General features: G+C 56.7%; 1 protein-coding gene across 1 annotated transcript; it reads right to left on the bottom strand.

Moving 5' to 3' along the window:
- Positions 1 to 1588: 1588 nt before the first annotated feature.
- Positions 1589 to 5869, bottom strand: PDX1 (pancreatic and duodenal homeobox 1). Its single transcript, XM_052812869.1, has 2 exons — positions 5476 to 5869; positions 1589 to 1977 (listed from the first exon to the last, which is right to left on the bottom strand). The coding sequence occupies exons 1-2, from the start codon at positions 5867 to 5869 to the stop codon at positions 1589 to 1591; spliced, it is 783 nt and encodes a 260-aa protein (XP_052668829.1).
- Positions 5870 to 10452: the final 4583 nt, after the last annotated feature.

Genomic DNA, 10452 nt, shown 5'->3' with positions numbered 1-10452 from the left:
GTCTCCACCTTATTGCTAAAAGCCTCATGAAAGACGGAAAAAACCCGAAGACCTGTGGCAAACTACCTCCTCTCCCCCTCGCTTTCGGCCGAGGGATTGGGAACATCCTCTGGCCAGGCTGGGACAGGCCCTCCTCCTCCTCCTCCTCCTCCTCCTCCCGTGGCACTCCCGGACCCGCAGCGCGGGAGGGACAGTGGCGGTCCCCGAGGGATGCTCAAGGGGTTCCTGCTGCCCGGGGGGGACACACGTCTGAAGCCTCCCCGTCGAGGAGAGGATGCAGATCCGCCTGACCCACGGCAAACCCGGGCAGCTCCTGCTTCCTTCCAGCCGCTCTTTTCTGTTTCTAGTTTGGGTGGGATTTTTTTTTTTTTTTTTTCCCCGTTTGATTGAATTTCCGAGGCTCTTTGAGGCGGTCGCTGGAACAGCTCGTTTCGCTTGTACAAAATGCTTGTTGCCGCCGCTGTCCCGACGGAGAAGATGTTTCTGGCGACAGCCGGGCAGCGGCTGAAGAGAAGGCAAGCCGCGCCGGGGATGCTCGGCTGCGGAGCATCGCTGCCCAGAGGGGGTCCCCGCAGGGAAGCTCCCGGCCGCCCTCCCTCCCCGCTCCTCCCCACCTCCAGGAGAGGTGGAAGAGAGGCAGGAGCTCTTCCCCAAAGGAAAAAATCCCTGGGGCCAACCCTACCCCCCGGCCCAGCCAAGTCCCGCTCTCGGCTCGCAGCTCCATCTGCCTCTGCTCGCTGCCCGGAGATCACCCGGGGATTTTCTGCCGCATCTCTGGCCTTGCACCCACCTCTCGGGGAGGCGAGCGCAGCCCTGGGAGCCGTGGAGCACCCCCACGTCCCCCGGGGAGCTCCCCATCTCCCCCCGCGGAGCCGCAGCGTCTCCCGCAGCCGCCGGTGGAGCCCGGAGGAGGGTCTGGCTACCTGTGCCGGTCATCGGGGGAGACGAATCCTGCCCGCAGGACACTCGGGCTTTTTTTTTTTCTTTCTTTCTTTCTTTTTTTTTTTTTTTTTTCTTTTTTTCCCGAAGGCAAAAGAAAATGAAACAAACCGAGTTCCAGTTTCCAAAGAAGCGAATAATAGTCCCGGGGGTCTCCTCGGTCGAGCCGATGGCCCGGGGCCTCTGGAAGGGACGGGGACGGCGGGGTGCCAGCCCCGGGAAGGTCCGGGCTGCTCGGCTCCGCGTCCGCTCTTGTGCAGCGCCGGGTACGGCGGGACCCGCGGCCCGACGGGGCAGCCGTCCGCGCTAAGGCGGCGTGTTCTCCCTTCTCCGCCGGTTTTCCAGACCGCTCCGTGTACCCAGGGTTGCACAGGCCGTCGGTGGCCGCCCGAGACCCGCCTTCCCCCGGGGGAAGCTGCCCCGTAGGGTCCGCTGCGGCGCGGGGTGCCCGGGGAAAGCGGGGCTGCCGGCCGCGGCCTCCTCCGGCTTCTCTTTTGCTACAGCCGAACACCTTTCGTTTCATTTTCGCAGGACGGGAGTTTCGGAGTGGAGGCACGGAGTTTTCCCCGGGGGAAGGCGGGCGAGTGGTCGGCCACGGTACGGCACGGCCATCCTCTTCCTCGGCCCGGGCCGTGGGGCTCCCCGCGGCTCACCGAGAGTCCTGCTGCCTTCTGGGGGGGAGGCTGGGGGGCAGCAGGTCCCTGGAGGCCCCCGAGGGCAGGTTCCCGGGGGGGCACGGCTGCAGATCCTCCTTACCTCGGAGCTCCCCGGAGGACACCACACAGTCTTGCTCGAGGTCATTGCTGTTGCCCGCGCCTCGCTTTTTGTCCTCTTCTTTCTTCCACTTCATCCGCCGGTTCTGGAACCAGATCTTGATGTGCCTCTCGGTCAAGTTCAACATGACAGCCAGCTCCACCCGCCGCGGCCTGGAGATGTACTTGTTGAAGAGAAACTCCTTCTCCAGCTCCAGCAGCTGCGCCCGGGTGTACGCCGTCCTCGTCCGCTTGTTCTCCTCCGGCTCCACCACGTAGGATCCCCCTGGAGAGAAGGGCAGAGTCAGCCCCGGCCCCCCCGGCCGCCCCCTCGGGTTGGGGCCGGGGGGGGGCACGTCCCCGCACCCCTACGCGGCGCGGAGGATACGCGGGGCACAGCGAGGCGGTGGTGGTGGCGACAGTTTACGACTGGTGCTGGTTTATTTTATCCTAATTTAATTTTTTTTTCCTTGTAATAATTTGGTTGAAGTTTTCAGGGAAGTGCCGTCCCTCAAGCCGGGACGGCTCAAGCGTCACTGTTGGTGTGTCCCTGAAAGCTGCGAAGGGCTCCCGGATCCAGGGCCTGGCAATTGCTCAGATTCGCGTGAAAGGAAAAGGGAAGGGGAAAGGAAAAGGGAAAGGAAAAGGGAAAGGGAAAGGAAAAAGGAAAAGGGAAAGGGAAAGGAAAAAGGAAAAGAAAAAGAAAAAGGAAAAGAAAAAGGAAAAGAAAAAGAAAAAGAAAAAGAAAAAGAAAAAGAAAAAGGAAAAGGAAAAGGAAAAGGAAAAGGAAAAGGAAAAGAAAAAGAAAAAGAAAAAGAAAAAGAAAAAGAAAAAGGGAAAGGGAAAGGAAAAAGAAAAGGGAAAGGAAAAAGAAAAAGAAAAAGAAAAAGAAAAAGAAAAAGAAAAAGAAAAAGAAAAAGAAAAAGAAAAAGAAAAAGAAAAAGAAAAAGAAAAAGAAAAAGAAAAAGAAAAAGAAAAAGGAAAAGAAAAAGAAAAAGAAAAAGAAAAAGGGAAAGGGAAAGGAAAAAGAAAAGGGAAAGGAAAAAGAAAAAGAAAAAGGAAAAGAAAAAGAAAAAGAAGAAAGAAAAAGAAAAATAACTTCTTCCCCCCCAAAACCCAAACCCAAAACAAAACGGAAAAAAAACCCCAAACAAACAAACAAAAAAGCCAACCAAAACCCCAAACCAAAGTATATAATAATAATATCAACTTTCGTGTGTACCACACACGCACAAGCAACCGAACGAAACATAATTAAAAAAAAAAAAAAAGGATAAATGTCACCTCTCCAGCAAACGACCGGGCGGAGAAGGCACCGGGCGGTGGCGGCGGGGTCCCGGGGAGGCGGCGGGGCGCGGAACCCGACGGGGCCTCGCCGCGGGCACCCGGCGGCACAGACCGCAAAAAGGTGGGGGGAAATCTCACGGAACGGGAGTTTTGGGCGGGGGGCAGCGTTCTCCGGGGATATCGCCACCGAGCAGCCCTGGGCCCGTGGAGGTTTCGCTCCTTCCCGGCCGCCGGGACCCCCCGCGGGAGGCAACGGGGGTGGGCGCCGGCGCGGCTGCCGGGTCGGGAGCGGGACCAGGGTGGGGAGCGGGACCGCAGCCCCTCCTTTTCGGCGGGTTAGTGAACCCTTGGATTTCTCGTTCCCGGAAACAGCGACAGGAGCGGGATCGCCATTCCCCACGCTGCCGCCGCCGTCCTGCGTGGGCTCTGGGGCGCGGGCGGTACCGGCGGCGGCAGCGAGAGGGGCCGGGGGTGGGCACAGAAACTCACGGCCGCTGTTGCCGACGGCTGGGTACGGTTTTTGGTGGGGATATCATCTGTAGGGAGCGGGGATTTAAACCGCCAGATGGAAACAGCCATTGCAGGAGAGCTACGCCAGCTCCCCCGCCTCTCACCTTCCTACTCCCACGATTTTATGCATATAATGTTTAGCAATATAAACCTACGTATATAAACTTATGTGCGTGTATATATATTTAAAGATACGTATTAAAAAGACACGTATATACATAAAAATGTTTGTAAATACAAACCTATGTATATACACCTACGCGTATATACATTAAAATATGTTTTTGAATAAACGTTTATGCATAAAAGTGTTTGTAAATACAAACCTCTGTACATACACGATGCGTGTGTATGGAGCTGAAAGAAAAAAAACTTGTTCTGTCACGGTAAAGTAAACTAGTGCTACCGGGAAGGCGGGACACCGGGGGGCTCCTCAGCGGCTTCTCTGGGTGCCTTTCCCTGGCAATAAAAAGGCAAAGCCCCGCAGAATCCGTGGACGCCCAAACCCCAAGGGTTTGCATTAAAAAAATTAAATCCTTAGGCTATATAGTTTGCAATACATACCCTACAAAACATCCCTGGGTTTGGCTACGAGGGTGGCATAGCCCTGTGCCCCTTTCGCTGTCCGGGCGTGCACCGTGCACCGGCGAGAGGAACGGCCCGGTGCCTACGTGTGCTTGCACATACACCGCATGCAACGTGGAATGGTGCAGCACAGCCCTTGCCTGGACCTCCCGGGAGAAGTGGGAAGGAGAGGGAAGAGTTTTCCGCTTTTACCGGAAAAGTTTCGTTTTGCTGCTCGTTTTGTCATTCCTCGGGTACAGGAGACAGAGAAAAAAAGGGGGTAGTTCGAGAGTTTGGCTTTATCTTTTTTTTTTTTTTCCTTTTTTTTTTTTTATTCCCGAACTTCATTCAACCCAAGGAAAACGATCTGATTTTGTCTCCACAACCACCCCCCCCGCCCCGGCACAATATCTGCCGCCGAGTCCGCGGGCGTGGGGCAGCGCTCCTCTCCCCAGCGGAACCGCCTCCCCCCCTCGGTCCGCCCCATGCAATTCCCAAACTATTTCGTGGAGATTTTAATACTCCAGTCCTTTTTTCAACTGTCTATTTGAACAAAGCCGTTAATATAATATTTGCCGTATAGGCGTGACAAAGGCGCGGGACACGATAACATTGTGCAGGCAGAGACAGAAATATTGTTGGGCAGCGGAACTTTCTGCCTAGATAGAGTTTCTTCCCCTCGCTGGCAGCTCGGTTTCGTTTGTGCATTGTTTCCCCTGCCCTGGGTTTTCACCTGGAAAGGTGCGATTACGGCTAAAACCCACCGACAAGCAGGAGGGGGGCCGGGAGGGGAGATGGGGTCTGCCCCCCCCCGGGCACCGGGGAGACCCGAGAGGCAGCGGAAAGGAGCAAGGCGGCTGCCCCGGGGGTTTCGGGGGCTGCTCCGCGGCTTGCAGGGACGGCGGGGGGGGGGCAACCGGGCCGTACCCTGCCCTTGCAGCCCTGCCTGCCCCTTCCCCGCCCGCTCCACCTCGGGGGTGTCTCCGCGCCCCCGGCCCTCGGTCCCCGCGCGGAGCCCACCGCGCCCGCGGAGCGGCCGCACCCCCGAGCCCCCCCCCCCCCCGCTCTCTGCGAGGCAGCAGCGCTCCGGAGTCGTTTGCACGTCGGCCCGACTTGGCGACGATGGGTTCGTTGGTGAAAAATAAAAGTCGTTAATAATTGCTCAGGGCTTGGGCAGAGGGGGGGGAGCGGCGGAGACCGGAGGGCCGGCTCCCACCCCGGAGGTCTACCCGACCACAGCGGTGGGTCTTGAGGGGCTGGCGGGGGGGGGGGGGAAGGAACGTCCCGGGGAAACGACCCTCCGGGACCTCTCCACGCTCCCCCCGAGCGGCGGGAGCAGGACCGGTGCGGGGGGGGGGGGTTCCCGCCCGCCGAGAGGGAGAGAAGCGGCGGGGCAGAGGCAGAAGGAGGCGGCGGAGCTTACCGGTCCACTGTCCCCTCCAGGCGTGCGATTTGGTGGACTTCATCCAGGCGAAAGGCACCTGCACTCGGGGCTCCTCTATCGGCCCCGTGTCCGCCCCGTCCGCGAAAGGCAGCGCGTCCTGGTGGGGAGGAGGAAGATGAGGGGGGTGGTGGTGATGGTGATGAAGGTGGGAGACCCCGGCATCTTCTGTGATGGGGGGCACCTCGTAAGGTGAAACGTCTGGCGGGCTGCCTTGCTCGAGAGCCCCTAAGGCGCTGGGGTAAGGAGCCTGCTGCCTGCCCATGTACAGGCAGGCGGGGGGGCTGGGGTTGAAATCCTGCGCCTGGGCTCTCTGAAACGCACACGACTCCTTGTAGAGCTGCGCCGAGGCGTAATACTGCTCCTCCGCGTTCATGGCGAGCGGGACCGGGGCGTGGGGCGGCGGCGGCGGCGGGGGGGGGGGTGGGTGGGTGGGGTGTGGGGGGGTGTTGTCTCGCAGCTTAGGGACACATAGGGCTGCTCCAGCTCCCGGTGCCCGGGATGCCTCTTTGACAGCTCGCCGCCCCGTCGGGTCCCACCGCCCTGCCCGGCTCCCCGCTGCCTCCCCATAGGCGCCGCTCCCCCCACGTGAGTCCTCCCGCAGCCCTCCGGGGCGGGGCGCGACCCAGAAGAGGCCACCCGGGGTGGGCCCTGTCCCGCAACCCCCTTCCCTTTAACGGGGGCAGGACCAGGGACATCCCCCCCCCCCCCCCCCAACCCCGCTCCGACCCCGCCGCGGGGTGCCGCTCCTTGCTTTGGGGCCAGGAGTCCCGCGGTGGGGGCTTGCGGGGTCCGGGAGGGGGTCGGGGGGATTGCCCCCACGTACGGGGCGATCCGGGAGGGATGGCCCCTAACCCCACCTTTTTCTTCCCCGCTCCGCTTGCCCAAGGGCTGCTCATCCCCCAGCCCCCCCCGACCCCCGGGCTCAGGAAAACCCTCGGGGGTGGTGATGGGGGGGGGAGACACGGCTCCTGGAGGGGTTTGGCAGCAGGGCACTTTTGGCTGCGGGAGCATCTCGGTCAGGGATGCGGGTGTCCGGGTGTGCCGGGGGGGGGGGGGGTGTCGTTCCCTCGGGGGGACCCGTGTGCTGGAGCCCTGGGAGCAGGCAAAGACCGTTTCGCTGCCCGCTGCCCCCCCCCTCCCTCCTCTTCCCCGGGGGGATGCGGCCGGTGGGGACCACAATGCTATCACCAGAGCGAGCGATAGGCAGCGGATTGTTTGCCCAAAGGGTAAATTTGGGAGCCTTCCCCGCGGCTTGGGCTGCAATGTGTTGACCCTCGGAGATAATCTGCTCCGAGCTGGTGCCGGTTGACTTGGTGACGAGGCTATGAGGAGGCGGAGAGCTACCGAAAGGGACAAAGATCATTTCCCTGCCTCCCTGCCTTCGGCCCGCCCGTCGGGGTGCGCACCCGACGGGCCCGCTGCGGGTGGCTCGGCTCGGCTCGGGTAAGCCCGGCCTGGCTTGGTTCGGCTCGGCTAAGCCCGGCTTGGCTCGTCCGATGGCGATACATCCCCTGAGCTGGCAGGGCAGGAGGCTGCCGGTACCTGGCTCCTGCCCCCGATTCCGTGGGATCATAAACCCGCCCAGTCCATTACACTTAAAATGAGTTTCCACTCTGAACCCACGCGGGTCCCTCGCCTCTGAGAAAGCACACCGAGCCTTTGATTCAATATTGAGCCATTAAGCGATTGCTTTCCCAAGCCATTTAACAGCAGCTCTTATGGATAAATAAACAAAAAAGGCTGTAAACCAATTATAGCACGGATAGTGAAAAAGTATTTTATTAGCGGGAATTACCGATAGACATCGCTGCTGCTCAGGCTCGCCCCCCTCCCGGTGCCCTCCCTCTCCATCCCCTGGCATGCCGGGCGAGGTATGAGCCCTGCCCGGGGCTCACAGCCGGTGTGTGGCCGGGGGGGACGCGCTAGGCCAGGCCAGCTCCCTTAGAGGTGGGTTGTCCACCCCAGCCCAGCACCCACGATGTCTCCCCTGAGGTCTCTTGCAGGCGTGGGTGTCCTTTGGTCCGGCGACTTTTTGTGCACCGACCCCAGGCCAGCACCCCCAGCCCCTTCCCCGGCGAGCTGCTCCCCGGAACATTTACAGCCCCGGGTTTTCCACGGGGAACAGGCAAGGACAAACAAATGCGAGGCCATAAAACCCAGAGCAAATTGATTCATCTCCAGGGAGGACCATTACTCGGTGTCTTAATGCGGTCCTCTCTCTATAACGAACATTTCTAAATAGAGCAAACACTTCCCCCTTCCAAAGTAAATGAATTTCGTATAATTTACAGCTAATTCTCTTTCATTCTGCCTGCGTGAGCAGGCGATAAGGGCATGCTTTGCCGTGCTAACATCAAGGCGGCGAGCTGCAGTGCAGGAAAAGGGCCCCGCTGGGTGTCCTGGCACTGGGGACCCCAGCCAGAGGTCCACAGGGTGGGGAGCTGAGCCCAGGGATCACCGCTGCCTGCCTCCTCCTCCTGGGATGCAGTCACTGAGATCTGGCCGAAGAGCCCTTCCACAGCTGTGGGTTCCCAGGTAAAGCCTCTGAGCTCTGCGTGGGTCCCACCCCAGTGCCCACTTGGTGTGGGAAATGGGTGCTGGAGGAGGCAGGTGGGAGCGATGGGAACGGCCCCGCTCGCCCCAGCACGGGGCTCTGCAGACACCGCTGTGCTGACTCAAGGCAAAAGCCCAGTCACCCCATACCCTCTCCCTAAATGCCGTCCATACGCATCGCCTCGGGCAGTCGCAGCAGGGTGTGCACGTGAGATACCACAGCCAGATCTTCTCCCAAACTCCCAGAGTTTTCTGCTCCAGGGATTTCCTAAGCCACGTGGATGTTATAGTCCTCAGTTGATTCTTCCACATCTTAAGTCTCCCCTGAAACCTTACTTAAACTTTTGCCTCCCACCACCCTGTAGCAAAGTGTTCCCCAGATGAACTGCCGCTGTGCGAGGCTCTGCCACCCTTTGCTGACCTTGCCCCTGCCTGCCTTTAATCAGTCCTAATTCTCCAACTAGAAGACCCTTGAGATGGCTCCATGTAAGAAATTAAAAGGTGTGGCGTTGCCTCTTTAGCTCGTATGTGGAGCCTGTGAGGCCAGCAGCACCTGAACACTTTGAAGAGTGAGCCCAGGGACTCCTGCACACACACTGTCATCTCCCGGTTGAGAACTTACCCTGTCCTGACTCCTCAAGTCTGTGGTTTTGGCAGGTGTGGAGTGACAAGAAACTCGGCCACACTCAGTCCACAGGTAACTGTGCAAAGAAAAGGCGGCTGAGACAAACATGTTTATTCCCACTGATAAACATACAACAGAGTTTTAACCATTGAAAACAGAGAAAAGAAAAGTAAGGGACCTGTTGCACACTAGAACAAATTAACAACGGGTTGAGCAGATTCTCCCTCACCTTAAAGCCTGGCTGGGTATATGCTGCAGTTCAGGTGGAGGTCCTGTACTTTACCTGCGGTAGGAAGTTTTTATGGAAGCCCCCAGACATCTTGGGGATATTTATGGCTGCCATGTTTAGATCACCCAGCTTCGTCCATGGAGCTGGAAAGCTCACACTTCCAGCTCTGCATTGCGTCTGATTCATGAGCATGGTCCCACAACCGTTAATCCAGCCATAGCTCATGCTGGAAACAACCCCAGTAGATCCAGGTTGTTTCCTCTAACAGCACTTTTCTCCTTTGAGATGATTTTTCTGGACAACTCAATGGTCTCATTAAAGTTGCGGTGAGAATCTACTTAGAAGGTAAATCCTTATAGCAAGTTTGTTATTCCAAGAGATTAAACAAAAATGAGTCCTTAAGTCTGTATCAGTAACTGAAGGATGATGGTGATAGCAGCAGTGTTAAGTAGAACGGGCGGGTTGTAATTATCCTCACCACAAGTGCAGGAATTCAAATATTCGAGCACCAGTAACAAATGTTTCAGGTACTCAGCTGTTGCCATCCTACGGTAAGATCACACAATAACCACCCTGCAGTACTTAAATTACCATATTAGATTCAAGTATGTTTTAAGGACTTGTTAAGACCTGATCGTATTCCTTTAGCTTGGTGTCTGCCTGACAGAGAAGAGGTTGTCTGCACAGTTAACCCTTATTCCATATTCTATGAAGCCTAAAACTTTACAATATAATCCAAATGTGTCTGAGTGCCCACAGGTTTGGAAAGCCAAGCCACGTACCTAAGGTCATATCTATGCAGTTTTAAAATGTATGCCAACATATACAACATGCCTCCTGAAATTCAACGGCATTTTCAGTTATCTTACCTTTAAATGGTTAATTTAGGAGCTTAACGTGAGTCACTGTACTTTGACAGTCTTGTCCACTTCTTCCCCAGTAGTGTCTGACAGACATCACTGCAGGCTGCTGAGATCAGTGAAATGTAAAACCATCTGGACACAGTATTTTTTTTTTCCCCTAGGATAGGTGGCAGGAACATTTTGTTTGCCTTTCAATGCAAATAATTTGTGAACCCCTACTCAAGTAGTTCCCTTTCCCGCTATGACCGATGGGAGTTTCATCATTCCTCCCACCTCTCTGGCTGTCGAACTAGACTATAAAATAGTAAGGAGTATAGTTCAGTCACAATTCCTTACAGTAATCTGGTTTGATTTTCTGTATCTGCATAGCATTTAATGACTTCTCAGTGGTGAACTGCTTTCCTGCAATCCACATTTGGACAGAAAAGAGGTACTGAAGGTGAGTGGAACATACTCAAAACAATCTCTTTTTCTCTCCTATCTGTTCTCAAACCAACAGGGAAACTGTATCCATGGCAAGGGCTGGCAGTGGGAGAAGGAGAAGTTGACTGGGAAACAGAGCTTTCCCAGGGATTGATTTTTAACCCCCCCCCATGGCTGTATCTAGAAGAAAGGTAACCTTTCACAAAGCTGGTTAATAATCAATAACCATGGGAAAACAAAGCTGTCTTTCCCTTTTAGCACTA

Source organism: Harpia harpyja, chromosome 17, assembly GCF_026419915.1.
Source record: "Harpia harpyja isolate bHarHar1 chromosome 17, bHarHar1 primary haplotype, whole genome shotgun sequence".
Lineage (NCBI taxonomy): Eukaryota > Metazoa > Chordata > Aves > Accipitriformes > Accipitridae > Harpia > Harpia harpyja.
The sequence above is the reverse complement of the archived record's forward strand: the minus strand, read 5'-3'. Positions and strand labels throughout refer to the sequence as shown.

Bases quoted from the DNA above. Each gene is read 5' to 3' on its own strand.
- PDX1 (XM_052812869.1), bottom strand. From the start codon at position 5,869: ATGAACGCGGAGGAGCAGTATTACGCCTCGGCGCAGCTCTACAAGGAG. The intron at 1,978-5,475 runs GTAAGCTCCGCC...CCTTCTCTCCAG, and splicing joins CTGGAGGGGACAGTGGACCG to GGGGATCCTACGTGGTGGAG.